At 44.8% G+C, this 17,571-nt stretch overlaps 1 protein-coding gene and 1 long non-coding RNA gene across 3 annotated transcripts in view; one reads left to right on the top strand and one right to left on the bottom strand.

The window, feature by feature from the left end:
* Mettl9 (methyltransferase like 9) overlaps positions 1–17,571 on the bottom strand; it is a 45,370-nt gene that overhangs the window by 15,844 nt on the left and 11,955 nt on the right. For both annotated transcript variants that reach the window (XM_048332350.1, XM_048332349.1), the window contains exons 3-4: positions 10,677–10,886; positions 5,205–5,389 (exon numbers count right to left, since the gene is read on the bottom strand). In XM_048332350.1, coding sequence (XP_048188307.1) covers positions 5,205–5,389; positions 10,677–10,886 — 395 coding nt within the window. The remainder of the gene's footprint in view (positions 1–5,204; positions 5,390–10,676; positions 10,887–17,571) is intronic.
* On the top strand, positions 305–17,468 carry LOC125340625. The gene is made up of 4 exons (XR_007208790.1): positions 305–494; positions 1,387–1,388; positions 5,704–5,717; positions 17,459–17,468. It is a non-coding gene; the product is annotated as an uncharacterized LOC125340625 (long non-coding RNA).

Raw genomic sequence — 17,571 nt, 5'->3', positions numbered from 1 at the left:
GCTCTGCTACCTAAGACTTGAGAGCCCCTGTAAGGCCAGGGTAACAGGCAGATATCTTTGTCTCTGAGGGGCCAACTTACATGAAGGGCACTTGGAAGGCCATCAAATTTTGTCTATTATTAAGAGTTTTAAGCAGAACAGAAAATCTTGACAAATAATATCAAGAACTGTAGAGAAGTACAATCAAGAAAACCACAAATAAAAACAAAGTAACAAGCCAGGTGCTGGTGGCTCACACTTATATAGACACCTAGCTACTCAGAAAGTTGAGATCTGAGGATCACAATCTGAAGCCAACCCCGACAGAAAGGTGTATGAGACTCTTATCTCCAATTAAGCATCAAAAAGCAAGAAGTGGGAGCACCAACTGTAAGCCTAAGAGCCCCCTCTCCCATAGCTCAGCATGCCCCTTCCCTAGGCAACACTGGGCCCATCTAGCAAGGGCAGTAAATAACTAGCCTCCACCTCCTCTTCCTTGAGATGGCACTCCTTTAGTACATTTATGACCATGTGAGACAACAGATCCCCTTACAAGTGACCTCCAGGGTCAAGGCAGCTACAGGACCCCCTTGACAGCAGCCATCAATCATAGCCCGAGGGCTGGGAATATGGCCTAGTGGCACAAGTGCTTGCCTCGTATACATGAAACCCAGGGTTCGATTCCCCAGCACCACATATATAGAAAATGGCCAGAAGTGGCACTGTGGCTCAAGTGGCAAAGTGCTATAGACTTGAGGAAAAATAAGCCACGGACAGTGCTCAGGCCCTGAGTCCAAGGCCCAGAACTGGCAAAAAAAAATCATAGCCAGACATAGTGAAGCCCCTGGTCCCCATATCCACAACAAGGTCCCCCGACTCCAAGACCTCCTAGGTTATATATGTCACCCCAGACAATAGACCGCACTTCTCACTCTTACGTGGTGAGAAAGGGGGTCTTGCCAGTCCCCTTTGCCGGCAATAAACTTTTCCTTTGTTCTTCTGTACCTGGGTGTCTATGTGGTTCCTGGCAATGTCTGATATATTCTAACACCAACAGTAGCACAAAAAAAGCTAAGAGACAGTGCCTGTGCCTTGTCAAGCCCTAGGACCAGTATTCCCTCTCTCCCCCGCCTAAAAAAAGGGGCAAAGACACATTTTTGCATTTCTCTCCAACTTAACCTAACCACAAAATTGATTCAACTTCAAGACATTTACTCAAAATTTACACAAAAAGTCATTTCACCCATAATTGCTTTTCGTTTAAAAAAAAATAGAGCAAGCCAAGGAGGCAAGGCACACTCAGCCTTACAAGAGGCTGGCACTCATGAATGCACACAGTAAAGCTGCCTCTCACCACGGTCCTTGGCCTCATATGGAAACCATCAGGGTCTAATTAGAGGAAGGAAGCAGTAAAGGAGTGCAGCCAGCAATCCACACAACTTACAAGTCACTAAAGGTCACCCACTGCAACCCAGTCAGACCCTCAGACTCCAGGGCAGTTTTCAATGTCTTCAACTGAGGAGTGCATTTCCAATCTTTGGAGACTACAATTTGTTCACGTGTGTGTGTGTGCGCGCACATGCACGGCCAAGCATACCAATCCTGGGCTTGAACTCAGGGACCAGGCACTGTCTCTGAGCTTTTTTGCACAGGCTAGCACTCTACCATTTGATCCACAGTTTCACCTCCACTGTTTGGTGGTTAGTTGGAGAAAACTCACACAGACTTTCCTGCCTGGGCTGGCTTCAAACTGCATCCTCAGATCTCAGCCTCCTGGATTTTGTAGTAGGATTACAAGAGTGAGCCACCAGCACCTGGCACTGCAATTCCATTTCAAAGGTGCTTACTCACTTTTGTGTGGACTACCACTGGGAGAATATTTAAGCAACTGGAAAAGACTATTGAGCTAGAATGGATGAGAAATTTGTGAATGTATACTCTCTTGTGAGCTGCTTGACTTTTATCTCTTTTATCTCTTTTCCAGTTTGATGTCCTCTCAATTTTTAGTGTTTTTAAACACAAAGAAAAAGGGGCTGGGAATGTGGCTTAGTGGTAGTGTCCTTGCCTAGCTTGCATGAAGCCCTGGGTTTGATTCCTCAGTACCATATAAACAGAAAAGGCCAGAAGTGGCGGTGTGGCTCAAGAGGTAGAGTGCTAGCTAGCCTTGAGCAAAAAGAAGCCAGGGATAGTGCTCAGGCCCTGAGTTCAAGCCCCAGGAATGGCAAAAAAAAAAAAAAAAAGATATAAAATTCACAGGAAGAGGGGCTGGGGATATAGCCTAGTGGCAAGAGTGCCTGCCTCGGTATACCCGAAGCCCTAGGTTCGATTCCCCAGCACCACATATACAGAAAACGGCCAGAAGCGGCGCTGTGGCTCAAGTGGCAGAGTGCTAGCCTTGAGCGGGAAGAAGCCAGGGACAGTGCTTAGGCTCTGAGTCCAAGGCCCAGGACTGGCCAAAAAAAAAAAAAATTCACAGGAAGATCAATGCTTCCTCCTCCTCCTTTTCCATCTCCTGCTGTGCCAGGAAAGAACATTTTGCATTGTATCATGCAGCTGCCCAATGGGAGGCAGGAAGCCAGAGCCTTACAACTGGCAACTATGAATATGATGAAGAGAGGAAGTCAAGGCTTCAACCACACAGAAGAATCGACAGGGAGGGGGCGCTGAATTACAAACTAGGAGATTGACTAGGGCCTTTGCATGCTGCCACATATACATATCAGCATTCCAGCTTAGAGCAGTTTTTTTCTTAACCAACAGCAAGAAGTAAAAATGGAGAAGCAAGATGGGAGACTTTATTCTCTTCCCTACTTTCCCAAGGATAAAGATTTCTAATTGACCCCATCACCAAAACAAATCTGAAACCATTTGGTAAATGTTAATACAAGCATTGAGTTTGAAAGGACTGGCATACCTCGCACATCTTTAACCCCAGCAACTCAGGAGACAGAATGGAGTTTAGCAAGTTTGAGGCCAGCCTAGGCTATACAGTGGCCCCTGCCTCGGGGGAAGAAAAAAGAAGACTGTCAAGACTGGAGGGAAGCTAGAGGGGTTGGGGACAAGAAGAACAAGAAGAAATTAAAAGTGCTAGCTGGGCAGCCGGGTGCTGGTGGCTCATGCCTAGCTACTCAGCAGGCTGAGATCTGAGGACTGCAGTTCAAAGCCAGCCCAGGCAGGAAATTCCATGAGGCTCTTTTTGTCCAATTAACCACCAAAATAGCTGGAAGTGGAGCTATGGTTCAAAGTGGTAGAGTACTAGTCTTGAGCACAAAAGCTCAGGAATCAGCACCTAGGCCCTGAGTTCAAGCCCCATGACCAACAAAATTAAAAAAACAAAAAACTGGATACAGGGGGCTGGGGATATGTCCTAGTGGCAAGAGTGCCTGCCTCATATACATGAGGCCCTGGGTTCAATTCCCCAGCACCACATAAACAGAAAATGGCCAGAAGTGGCGCTGTGGCTCAAGTGGCAGAGTGCTAGCCTTGAGCAAAAAGAAGCCAGGGACAGTGCTCAGGCCCTGAGTCCAAGCCCCAGGACTGGCCAAAAAAAAAAAAAAAAAAAAAAAACAACAACTGGATACAGTGGCTCATGCCTGTAACCCTGAGAGGCTCACAATTCAAGGCCGACCCAGATAAGGAGTTCTCAAGACCCCATCCCAACCAATCAAATGCAGGTACAGTGGTATGTGTTTGCCATCTCAGCTATTCAAAAGCCTAATCTGGGCTGGGAATGTGGCTTAGCAGTAAAGTCCTTGCCTAGCATGTATGAAGCCCTGGGTTCAATTCCTCAGTACCACATACATAGAAAAGGTCAGAAGTGGTGCTGTGGCTTAAGTGATAGAGTGTTAGTTAGCCTTGAGCAAAAAGCAGCCAGGGGCAGTGCCCAGGCCCTGAGTTCAGGCCCCAAGACGGGCAAAAAAAAAAAAAGCCTAAACAGAAGGGTAACAGGCAATGTAGACTGAGCAAAATCTAAGACCCTATTTGAAAAATACTAAAAGCAAAAAGGGCTGGGGCACGGCTCAGGTCAGGTGATAGAGCACTTGCCTAGCAAGCACGAAGCTATGAGTTCAAGCCCACAGAAATGAAGGGAGGGAGGGAGGAAAAAAGGGGGAGGGGGAGGGAGTCGAAACAAACAGTAACATAAACCCGCCAACCACTCCACGGTGTAAAAAACATGATACAGATACAGGTTGCTTGCAAGGCAGCTTTTCATGACATTTAATAACTATGGCACTATGTAATGGATCTTTAAAAAAAAAAATCTGTGGTCTAAATTTTGAAGGCATGGCCAAACTAGGCAATGAACTAGAAAACCTAACCATTTTTAAGTATAAACATATGTGACTTGTATAATAATGAATTTTAAATTAACTTATGAAAACGAAGACAAAGACTAAAGGCCATCACTTTCAAGATAACCCAAAATACAAACCACATAAACTAAAATGATGAATTAATTAATGCACCACCAAGTTGCATTAAGCTCCAGAAACCATAAATCTGAAGTGATGTGAAATCAGTCCATTTCTTCTATCGCATTTTTGAGTTAATATTGCTGAAGAAGAGCAGCACAAAATAAAAAAGCCATGTTACATAAACAAATGATAGATGCCAGAACAAGATTGTCTTCAATGGAGCTGGGTGCCAGTGGCTCATGCCTATAATCCTAGCTACTCAGGAGGCTGAGGTCTGAGGACCAAGACTCAAAGCCAGTTCATGAGACTTTTCTCTCCAATTAACCACAAAAAGCTGGGAGTTGTGACTCAAGTGGTAGAGCACTCCCCTTGAGCACAAAAACTCAGGGACAATGCTCAAGTCCAGAGCTCAAGCCCCAGGATAGGGAGACAAAGAGAGAGAGAACACACAGGTTCTTGCAGTCTGGGCCAAGAGAAGCAAACTACAGAACCAAAGAGCCACTTAGCAGGCACACCTGAGCAGAGTGGAAGACATCCTTTACTGCTCAGCCAGCTGTGAAGCCCATAAATAATCCAGAGAATACAGACACACCATAGGCCTCCTATCTCAAGCAATCAGATCCAGCTGAGAATGAATCACTGCCAGTGCCAGAGGAGCGGTGTAGACTTAAGACGCTTAGCCAAGGGGCTGATGTGATATGAAATTCCAGGCTACTGTAGGAAACAGTAGGTGCTGTTTAATTGTGCGCAGCATGAAATCACTAACAGCGATTAGCAGCGACTTAGGTAAGAGCTGGTCTGCCCACTTACCGTTCTCCACGTAAGGATGAAAGGGCAGAACCAGGGCCAGGATGACCCTGCCTCTAGTTGGCTCCAAGACACTTCGGATATCTTTTAACAGAGTCAGGGGCTGATCGCAGCGGTCCAGCAAATTCAAGCAGCTGATGACGTCATACTGGAAGCCTGTATTCTGCCATTCATTTATACCAAGCACTCTGGAGAATGAGAAAGAACTTCATAGTTAGGACTTCTCTCCTTAAAGGCATCTTCAAAAATAACTGAAATGCCAATAAAGGACCTAACTAAATCAAATAAACAAACTATGCACTTAGATCATTAATATCTGCAGCAAAACAAAGGCTAGACAAGAGAAAAATGACCTCATTTCTTGAAATTTACCATTCCACCTACTTACTTACAAATAATAACTGACAAAGCCTCCTTTAAGAGAGCTACTCATATGCTTGATAAATTTGAAAACACAAGTAAAAAAGAGTTCTTACATAAGGCTGCATTATTTAAAATAAAGTTACATTACTATATGTCAGGTTATACATATATAAAAAACCAGAGGCAGCTTCCCAAATGTTCAAGTATTATATAATTATATTCTATTACAATTTAATGTCTTCTGAGTTATCTATGCTTAAGCAGGTAGTTAGAAATAACACACTGAGCTGGGAATATGGCTTAGTGGTAGAGTAGCTTGTCTAGCATGCATGAAGCCCTCTGTTCGATTCTTCAGCACCACATAAACAGAAAAGGCCGGAAATGGTGCTGTGGCTCAAGAGGTAGAGTGCTAGCCTTGAGTAAAAAGAAACCAGGTAGGGGCTGGGGATATAGCCTAGTGGCAAGAGTGCCTGCCTCGGATACACGAGGCCCTAGGTTCGATTCCCCAGCACCACATATACAGAAAACGGCCAGAAGCGGCGCTATGGCTCAAGTGGCAGAGTGCTAGCCTTGAGCAAAAAGGAAGCCAGGGACAGTGCTCAGGCCCTGAGTCCAAGGCCCACGACTGGCCAAAAAAAAAAAAAAAAGAAACCAGGTACAGGGTTGGGAATATGGCCTAGTGGCAAGAGCGCTTGCCTCGTATACTTGAAGCCCTGGGTTCGATTCCCCAGCACCACATATACAGAAAATGGCCAGAAGTGGCGCTGTGACTCAAGTGGCAGAGTGCTAGCCTTGAGCAAAAAGAAGCCAGGGACAGTGCTCAGGCCCTGAGTCCAAGGCCCAGGACTGGCAAAAAAAAAAAAAAAAAAAAACCTTAAAAAAAAAAAAAAAAAGGAAACCAGGTACAGTGCTCGGCCCTGAGTCCAAGCTCAAGGACTGGCAAAAAAAAAGAAAAAAATAAATAAACAACAAACTTATCTTCTTTTAAATAGTTTTAAACTTAAAGCATTGAATTCTCCAACATCAGAGAACAAAAAAGTACTGTTGTCAGTCACTGGAATTCAATTATTGGAAAATCGTACCTTTGTGTTTTCTATTCCTGGGTCCTTCTTATACTAAAATAAGGTGGTATAAAATAATTCCCACTTATAACCTAAGACCCTTTGTGTTCCAGGAGAAAAACTATTTCATATTCTATAATCTACATATTTAAATATACAAAAACATAAGGCACAGGGCATCCTAGTAACACTTAAATGAAGAGCATGGCTTAAAAAAACAAAAATCACTCCATGGCTCATGCCTGCAATTCTAGCTACTTGGGAGGCTGAGGTCTGAGGATCACAGTTCAAATCCAGCCCAGACAGAGAAAGAAGTCTTATCTCCAACCAACCACCAAAACCCCCCCAAAAGTGGAGCTGTGGCTCAAAGTGGTAGAGCTCTAGCTTTGAGAACAAAAGCTGAGGGCCAGGAGCCAGGCCCTGATGTTCCAGTCCCAAGAGACCCTTCCTAGATGCCCTTCCTCACAAGAGCTGGATATGGTAGTGCTACTTATTATCATCCCATGCTACACCATGAAGCCTATAGAAAGATTGTGCCAAGCATGGACAAGTATACACCCAGGCAAATAAGACCCTATCTCAAAAATCTCTGTCATTGGGCACCTGTGGCTCACACCTGTAATTCTAGCTACTGAGGAGGCTAAGATCTGAGGATTGTGGTTTGAAGCCAGCCCAGGCAGAAAAGTCCCCAAGAGATTCTTATCTGGAATTAGCCATTCAAAACCAGAAGTGGAGCTGTGACTCGAAGTGGTAGAACATTAGCCTTGAGCAAAGAGCTCAGAGACAGGCCCTGAATTCAAGCTCCACAACTAGGAAAAAAAAAAAATCACTGTCAAAGAGCTGGGCATTGGGGGGCTGGGGATATGGCCTAGTGGCAAGAGAGCTTGCCTCGTATACATGAGGCACTGGGTTCGATTCCCCAGCACCACATATACAGAAAACGGCCAGAAGTGGCGCTGTGGCTCAAGTGGCAGAGTGCTAGCCTTGAGCAAAAGGAAGCCAGGGACAGTGCTCAGGCCCTGAGTTCAAGGCCCAGGACTGGCCAAAAAAAAAAAAAAAAAAAGAGCTGGGCATTGGTGGTTCATGCATGTGATAGTGGCTACTCAGGCAGTGGAGAACTGAGGATTGCAACAGGTTCAAAGACACACAAATTGACAAGATTCATATCTACAATAACCATCAAAAAGCCATAACTAGTACAGTGGCTGGAGTGGTACAGTACCAGCTGTGAGTTTAAAAAAAAAAAAAAAGCCAAACGAGAGCATGAGGCCTAGAGTTCAAGCCCCAGTACTGGCACCACCTACCCCACCCAACCCCCCAAAAAAGGACAAAAATTAGAACAGAGTTGTAGCTCAGCAAGACCCTGAGTTAACTTAGTCATTATCTGGAGTCCTAGCCAAGTGTTCCATTAAGGCAAGTCAAAGAGCTACTGACTCCTGCTTCATTCTACCAAGTAGAATGGGTGACAGTTGTGATTAGTGATAGACGAAAAGATCACACACAAAAAAAAAGATCTTTGGAAACAAGATTTTAATAACACTGAATGGCTACAAGAGTGATCTTAGAAAATTCTAAAAGCATACTTTTAGAATGAGGACTGTTTTGAAAAACTCATTAGCAGGATGCTATCTGACAGCCCTTCTGAGAAGTGTAACAGAAAGGAACCCAACCACCAAGATGTGCCTTCTTTTTCATCTATACTCAGAAAACTAAGTCTCCTCCAAGCAAGTCTAACAAACTTCAAGAACCTAGTAGGATTCCTTAGCTGTACAAGTGTGTAACTGCACTCTGAGACAAATGGGGCATTAAGACTTCAAAATGTCTTTGTTGTCTGAGACCAACTGCAAACGTGCTTTTAGAACAGGAACTAGCTCATTGAAGACACTGCAAAACACTACCAGGGCAATGCTGCTTTCAGTATAGAATTTTCAACAGCTCCCATTTCAAACACTGAAGCAAACAATAAAAAAAAAGGACTGATGAGCCAGTGGCTCATGACTGTAATCCCAGCAATTTCAAGAGGCTGAAATCCGAGGATCGTGGTTCAAAGTCAGTCTGAGCAGGCCAGTTTGTGAGACTCTTACCTCCAATTACACTAGCCTTGAGCAAAAGAGGCTCAGGGACAGCACACAAGCTCTGAGTTCAAGCCCCAAGACCAGCAAGAAAAGAAAGAATATATAGCCAGGTGCTGGTGGCTCAAGCCTTTAATCCTAGCTACTCAGGAGACTATGATCTGAAGACCATGGTTTGAAGCCAGCCCAGGTAGAAAAGTCCCCATGAGACTCTTATCTCCAATTAACCACCAGAAAACTGGAAGTAGCATTGTGACTCAAAGTGGTAGATTGCTAGGCTTGAGGAAAAAGAGCTCAGGGACTGTGCCCAGGCCCAGGGTTCAAGCCCCATAACTGATTAAAAAAAAGAAAAAAGCAATCATACTATGGGACCAGCAATTTGCACTGCTGCACACCCAGCAAAACAGTGAAAGCATGCCCTGCACACCTATGTTCTCACTGACTCACAATAGACAAGCAGGAGGAACTGATTGCCCACCAGCAGATGAATGCACAAAGGAAATGTACATGAACAGGATGGAATGTCACCCCGCACCATTTACAGACATGCACAGCAGAGGGACATAATGATATCATGCTTGGCGAAACAGGCCAGTCACAAAGGACAAAAGCACCCAGCGGAGACAAACTCACAGAGACAAGTAGGACAGTGATGACCAGGGGCTGGAGGAAAGAAGGGGAGCTCCTGTTTAATGGAGACAGTTTCAACTCTGGGAATATCTGGCAATACAATGCAAACATACTGAAAACCACTAACTAAACCATATATATACTTAAAAATAGAGCAGCCAGGCACTGGTGGCTCATGCCTATAATCCTAAGCTACTCAGGAGGCTAAGAGCTGAGGATCACAGTTCAAAGCCAGCCTAAGCACAAGACATTCACTGGCTTATTTCCAATAAACTGCTAAAACATAAGAAGTACAACTGTGGCTCAAGTGGTAGAGTGCTAGAGCAAAAATGCAAAGAAACAGCAACCAGGCCCTGAGTACAAGCCCCAGGGCTGGAACCAAAAAAAAAAAGAAAAAAAAAAAAACCAAAAAACTGGAAGATCACAGTTTGAAACCTGTTGGGACATATAAAAAGTCCACAAGACTCCATCTTCAATTACCAGCAAAATGCCAGGTTGGAGGAGTAACTCAAGTGATAGAACAAGGCCCTAGGAGCTGGGAATGTGGCCTAGTGGTAGAGTGCTTCTCTAGCATACATGAAGCCCTGGGTTTGATTCTTCAGCACAACATAAACAGAAAAAAGTCAGAAGTGGCACTATAACTCAAGTTGTGGAGTGCTAGCCTTGAGCAAAAAGAAGCCAGGGACAGTGCTCAGGCCCTGAGTTCAAGCCCAGGACTGGCACAAAAAAAAAAAAAAAAAAAAAACAGAACAAACAAGGTCCTAACTTCAAGCCCCCATATTAGAATTTTTTTTTTAAAGCAAAGAAAATATTTGAGGAAGGAGAACGGTGTGGCTCAAGTGGTATCAGCCCCAAGCAAAAAAAAAGTCAAGGACAATGTATTTGAGAATGCCCAATTGTACCTGATGAACAAGCCCCAACAAATGACTGGCCTTTCCCAGCCATTTCTGCTACCCCTCCATACACACACCCCTCCCCCCACCACAGAAATACTGCCATGGAGGATTATTTCTAAATCTCCACTCATTTGTCTTGTAATTCCTAACCACAGAAAAATGTTTGGTTAAAAAATGCAATTTCAAGATGAAATCCATCAAAAACCAGGCAAAGGGCTGGGAATATAGTCTAGTGATAAGAATGCTTGCCTCATATACATGAAGCCCTGGGTTCAATTCCTCAGCACCACACATATAGAAAAAGCCAGAAAGGGCGCTGTGACTCAAGTGGTAGACTACTAGCCTTGAGCAAAAAGAAGCCAGGGACAGTGCTCAGGCCAAGTTCAAGCCTCAGAACTGGCAGGGAAAAAAAAAGGCAAGCAAAGCCCTCAAGCCCCCCTCTCAAAGTAGTACCTGTATTTCTTCTTCTGCAGCTGCCAGATCATGGTTTCTGAAAGCTCGGTGGCATAGATTTCTTCAAAATGAGGACTCATGATTTTTGTGACTTCTCCATCACCAGCACCTAAGTCAAGCAGTCTGTGGGTTTTCCAATCTGGATTAATTTTAAGTAGTCTCTGAAACTGATCTGGTGAAAACACAAACATTGATCCTCTTCCTAGCAACCTGGAAAAAAAAAAAAGGGACGAAAATGGAAGTCTGTGCAAATGCAGGCCCATACACAAGCACTGGAAGGCAGTGAATCAGCACAACCACCTTTTCAAATGAAAAATGTTCATCTTTAATTTGACTACTATGACTTTAAAAAAGGAAAGTTAGGCTGGGCACCAATGACTCATGCCTGTAATGCTAGCTACTCAGGAGGCTGAGATATGATGATCAAAGTTTGAAGCCAGTCCACACAGCAAAGTCCAAAAAGCCAGAACTGGTGCTGTGGTCCAAAGTGGTAGAGCCTTGAACTAAGGGAAAGTGCCCAGACCTAGATTTAAGCATCAAGTCCAGACAAAAAAAAATTTTTTTTAAAACCTCAGTTAGCAAGAGAAGAAAATTATCTCCATATGAGTTGTCTTGGAGTTGCAAATAATACCCCCAAAAGACACAGGAGTGAGGGGAGATGAGAAGGCATTGCAAAGAAAGAGATAGATCAGGGATGAAAGGAGGATGTAGGCAACTTCAGTCAACATAGAAAGAAGAGGTAAGGGGCTAGGAATGTGGCTTAGTGGTAGAGTGCTTGCCTAGCATGCATGAAGTCCTGGGTTCCATTCCTCAGAACCACATAAACAGAGAAAAAGACAGAAGTGGCGATGTGGCTCAAGTAGTAGAGTGCTAGCCTTGAGCAAAAGAAGCTCAGAGACTGTCCAGGCCCTGAGGACAAGAGGAAGAGGAGGAGGAAGAGGGAGGAGGAGGAAGAGGGGGGAGGAAGAGGGAGGAAGAGGGAGGAAGAGGGAGGAAGAGGGAGGAAGAGGGAGGAGGGAGGAGGGAGGACGGAGGAGGAGGAGGAGGAGGAGGAGGAGGAGGAGGAGGAGGAGGAGGAGGAGGAGGAGGAGGAGGAGGAGCGGCAGCAGCAGCTTGACAGCAAATATGTGGGCCAGTTAATAAGATGTCAGGCTGAGTTAGGCACCTCCATAGATCAATAAATCAAACATAGCATTTAGAAGATGGAACCATACAATAGATGAGTGAAGAGGAAAAAAAAAAAAAGGTTTTGTATAACAGACCTTTCCTTTTTTTTTTTTGCCATTCCTGGGGCTTGAACTCAGGGTCTGAGTACTGTCCCTGGCTTCTTTTTGCTCAAGGCTAGCACTCTACCACTTGAGCCATAGGGCCATTTCCAGCTTTTTCTGTTTATGTGGTGCTGAGGAATTGAACCCTGGACTTCATGCATGCTAAGCAAGCACTCTACCACTAAGCCATATTCCCAGCCCTGTACTAGACCTTTTAAGATACCCTTTTGAAAAAAAGGGGGAAAGACTAAGTAGGTTGGCTCACTCCTGCAACCCAGGCTACAAGACAAAGTGAAGATCAAGAGGTTTATGGTTCAAGGCCAGTCCTGGCAAAAAGTAAGTAAGACACATCTCAAACAACAAAGCTGGGTGTGATGTCTTCTCCTGTAATGGGAGAGGCATAAACAGGAGGACTGGCTTTAAACCTTGATCCTCAGACCTCAGTCCCCTGATTAGCTAGGATTCCAGGCGTTAACCACAGGCACCCAGCCCTAAGCAACTTTTCAAACCATATTAATACCTTTGAAAAGAGACTGAGAAAAGTTAAATGGAGATCAATGAGAACCCTCAGAGCAGCAGCTACAGCTCAAGTGTCTGGGAAACCGACCCTTGGGAAGTAATGATGCTCCCAATCTAGCACCAGATGTCTCAAACCCTGAATTGTGTCCGGCAGGATTCTGCAACTTCATTGAAGGGGGAGAGCCTTTCCTTAAACAAAGCTGGAAGTCACACTGAAGATGAGCCTGAGGGGACGGCTGCAGCTTTAGGAAGCTGAGCACCACCACCCCCACCCCCCACCCCCCACCCCCTAGAATTCCTTTACAATCAGAGCAGGTCCTACACCCTTGTCAACCCCTGGTAAACACACTGCAAAGTCCAGGTCTAGGAAGTGCTCGGAAATGGGGACCACATTTCCCCTTTCTGGAAACCACCAGTGTCCTTACTACCCAGGGGCTGGGATGCTGTAGGCTATGGGGCTTGCAATAAACCAGCTGCAGTGAAGAATTACAGTGGAGTTCCCATCACATACCCTCTCCTCTATGCCATTAAAGTCCTAGAAGACTTACACCAAATTTCACAATCTAGTTACAGTAGTACTTTTGTATGCTAAAATATTCCAAGGTTACTCCTTCTGTGACTTCTTTGCAAGAACCACAGGAGAGCAGGGCACTGGTGGCTCACACCTGTCATCCTAGCTACTCAGGAGGCTGAGATCTAAGGATCATAGTTCAAAGCCAGCCCCTGCAGGAAAGTCTGTAAGACAATTGGCTCCAATTAACCACCAGAAAACTAGATGTGGTGCTGTGGCTCAAAGTGGTAGAGCACTAACCTTGAGCAAAATGAGTTCAGGACAGCACCGAGGCTCTGAGTTCAAGCCCCACAACCCCCATCCCTTCCCCCCAAAAGGAAAATATACCTTGGTGATAAATCTAGGGTTCCTCCTTCCTCTAATCAAAATACAACCAAAATATCACCAAGTTAGCAAAGTGCTGGTAGCTGACACCTATCATCCTAGCTACTCAGGAGGCTGATATCTGAGGATCATGGTTCAAAGCCAGCCTAGACAGAAAAGTCCATAAGACTCTTATCTCCTGAACCATCAAAAAGCCAAAAGTAGAACTGTGGCTCAAGTGGTAGAGCGCTAGCTTGAGCAAAAAGCAGCTCAGGAACAGAGCCCAGGCCCGAGTTCAAGCCCTAGGATCAGCATATACACACAAAGTAATGATGATGATGATGATGAACATATTTGATTTTATATACATATATATGCATATATATTTATATATCTCAAGTCAATCTGGAAATTGAAACATCATGTCTCTACCCAAAAGGACAGATGATTATCACAGTACTTGGGAACAGAAATGTTCTTACCTAAATGTTGGCCAAATTAAGTGGCATATTTAAAACTGTCATGGTAGCCATTGGAGCTGCCATAAGAATAAACTTTCTTTTCTTTTTCTTTTTTTAGGTCAGAGACTGAGACTTGAATTCAGTATCTGCCACTTTCATTCACTGGCTAGCACTCTACCAACTAAGCCATGCCTCCAACCCCAGAAGTAAATTTTCTATACTACAGGGGGCAGGAGGAATCTTACCAGTGCAACTGTAAGGGGCCAAGTGAATGGAAAAATATAAAGGCCGAATGCATTAAAGAGAAGAAAATGCCATTAACTATCTCTTGTTATGATGGTAATATTAACATCAAAATGTTTTCATTTGGGCTGGGCATGTGGCTTAGTGGTAGAGTGCTTGCCTAGCATACGTGAAGCCATGGGTTCGATTCTCAGTACCACATACACAAAAAAAAACAGAAGTGGCACTGTGGCTCAAGTGGTAGAGTGCTAGCCTTGAGCAAAAGAAGCACAGGGACAGTGCCCAGGCCCTGAGTTCAAGCCCCAGGACTGGCAAAAAAAAAAAAAAAGTAATATATTTTCGGTAAGTGGCAAAGGGGGTGGGGGGTGTCCAAAGTCACCAAACCAAGATGCCAGGAACTGGGCCAGCTCACCAAAGACAACCACACCTCGTAAACACAAGCTGTTTCTGACATCAGTTTTCATGTGTTCTAGTAGAAAAACAAGCACATCTGACAAAGACTTAACTTCCTGGAATGTTCCTGTTTACTCAGGACCCACAGTCCCAGCTGGAAGGACAACAGGCATCACATCGCCACAGAGGGGAGGTTAAGTCTCAAATCCTGTCATTCTGCTTTGACACGCCCACAACACTTCCCAAGCCATCTCCTTAGGGGAAGAACTCTGACATGACTCAGAAAACTCTACAGCTCTAAGTCATCTAAGTCTAAGCTCACAATGTCACCTGACTGGTGTCAATGAGGAAGAGGAGTACTGTACTACTTCCAAAGACATGAGCAATAAGGGCTCCATAAGATTAATACTAAAAAAAGAAATCCAGGGGCTGGGAATATGGCTTTGTGGTAGAGTGCTTGCCTAGCATGCATGAAGCCCTGGGTTTGATTCCTCAGCACCACATAAACAGAAAAAAAAAAGTGGTGCTGTGACTCAAGTGGTAGATTGCTAGCCTTGAGAAAAAGAAGCTCAGGGACAGTGCCCAGGCCCTGAGTTCAAGCCCAAGACTGGCCAAAAAAAAAAAAAAAATCCAGACCAAGCACAGCTGCACATACCTACAATACCAGCTACTTGGGAGATAGACATGGGTAGGATCGCAGTCCTAGGCAAGCCCAGGCAAAAAATGAGTGAGCCTCATAGCGACAATTGAGCTGGGTATGGAGATATACAACTATAATCCCAAGTATGAGGAAGGACAGGTGAATCACAGTTCAAGGCTAATCTCAAGCAAAAACATGAAAGAAAAATAGCAGAAAAGACTGAGGCACAGCTCAAGTGGAATCCCTGAGTTCAAACCCCAGAATGTTTGAAAAATAATAATAACCCAAATTCATGAGCCTCGTGTTGCTCAACCAGGATGGACTCTGTCTTCTAGGGGACAGCGGGCATTTTCAATTTAGTGAGCAAGGCCAGGAAAGTCAGACTTCCTGAGTGTGTGAGAAAGTCTAGCACAGTAACACTGACGCACAAGGCTTCTGGTAAGCACACACTGTGGAGTTGTGCCTAACTGGTCTTCCACTGGAATCCTCATCACACAATAGATTTTCTGGCACAACTCAAGCTTTCTCTGTATTTAGAGCCTATAGCAAAAGTATACCTCTTCCCACACAATAAAGTCTCTCCTGACTTCCTCTGCTCCTTTCCATTATGACCAAGTTTGATGAGGATCTTAATTCAAGAAAGTACAACTACTTTCTAATCTGTCTCCATCTGAAGGAGGAGGAAGAGGAAGCAGAGGAAGAAGGAAGAGAAAGGAAGAGGAAGGAGGAGGAAGGAGAAGGAAGGAGAAGGAAGGAGAAGGAAGGAGAAGGAAGAAGAAGGAAGGAGGAGGAAGGAGGAGGAGGAAAGACAAGGAAGAGGAGGAGGAAGCTGAGTACTGGTGGCTCACACCCATAATCCTAGCTACTGGGGAGGCCAAAATCTGAAAATCTCAATTCAAGGCCAGCCTGGGCAGGAAAGTCCATGAGACTCAACTCCAGTACATTTCTAAAATGCTGGAAGCGGAACTGTGGCTCAAATGGTAACGTGCTAGCCTTGAGCACAAAGCTCAAGGACAGTGCTCAGGCCCTGAGTTCAAGGCCCTGGAGTAGTACCAAAAAAAAAAAAAAATCCATGCTTTAGCACAGCATCTGTGGCTAATGCCAGTAATCCTAGCTACACAAGAGGCTGAGAAATGAGGATCAAAGTTTAAATCCAGCCAGAATGGGAGACTTGTCTCCAATTAACCAGTACAAAGCCAGAAGTGGAGCTGTGGCTCAAGTGGTAGAATACCAACTATTCAGAGTGATGAGGCTTTGAGTTCAAATCCTAGAATCAGCCCCCTCTGCTCCCCACCAAAAAAAAGTCCTGTAAGAACAAATGTCAAGACACTGCAAACAAGCCATTACTAGGAGTAATTAGATCTTCCAATGAAAATCTGCCCCTGGGAAGTGATTTCTTTGGTTTTGGTTGTCTTGGGGCTTGAACTCAGGGCCTAGACACTGCCCCCTGAGCTCTTCAGCTCAAGGCTAGTGCTCTACCACTTTGAGCTATAGTTCTACTTCCAGTTTTCTGGTGGTTCATTGGAGATGAAAAGGGACTTTCTGCCCTGTGGCTCTGAACCACAATCCTCAGATCTCAGCCTTCTCAGGAGCCAGGATTACAGGGATGAGCCACCTGCACCTGGCTGGGAAGTGTGTTTAAAGCCCAAGATCTTAAACTTCAGTCTGGGGACTGAAAGGCCTCCAGTCATGGGCCTGGCTCCAAAATGCTATGTTGTGCTTTACAACATGCACCCTCACATCACCCAGTCAGTTGTGAAAAACCCACACTAGCACAGGCCTACTCACTCAAGAGCCTACACATAGATTAAAGCTGGGAAATATGCCAGGTGCCAGGGGCTCACACCTGTCATCCTAGCTACTCAGGAGGCTGAGATCTGAGGATCGAGGTTCAAAGCCAGCCCAAGCAGGAAAGTCCATGAGACTCTTATCTCCAATTAAAAACCAGGAAACTGTGGCTCTGTGGCTCAAGTGCTAGCCTTGAGCTAAAGAGCTCAGAGACAGTGCCCAGGTCCAGAGTTCAAGCCCCAGGACTGGCATTAAAAAAAAAAGGTAGGAAAGAATTAACCTAGGGCTGGGGATATAGCCTAGTGGCAAGAGTGCCTGCCTCGGATACACGAGGCCCTAGGTTCGATTCCCCAGCACCACATATACAGAAAACGGCCAGAAGCGGCGCTGTGGCTCAAGTGGCAGAGTGCTAGCCTTGAGCGGGAAGAAGCCAGGGACAGTGCTCAGGCCCTGAGTCCAAGGCCCAGGACTGGCCAAAAAAAAAAAAAAAAAAAAAAAAAAAAAAAGAATTAACCTAAATAACTCTCCACTCTGGAAATGTAGACTAACAAGACTACTTAACAAGTTAGGGTAAAATGAAAACTAAGAGCAGAAAGAATGCCACAACAGTGGATGGACTGCCAAAGATTTTGACAATAAAAGTATTTAGCTGAGGTGATTAATATCAATGTACTGGCTAATTTTCCTTTTTTAAGAAAGAAAAAGACAA

The sequence above is a fragment of the Perognathus longimembris genome, chromosome 23, assembly GCF_023159225.1.
Source record: "Perognathus longimembris pacificus isolate PPM17 chromosome 23, ASM2315922v1, whole genome shotgun sequence".
NCBI classification, from domain to species: domain Eukaryota; kingdom Metazoa; phylum Chordata; class Mammalia; order Rodentia; family Heteromyidae; genus Perognathus; species Perognathus longimembris.
Note: the sequence above shows the minus strand (reverse complement) of the source record. Positions and strands in the feature narration are given on the sequence as shown.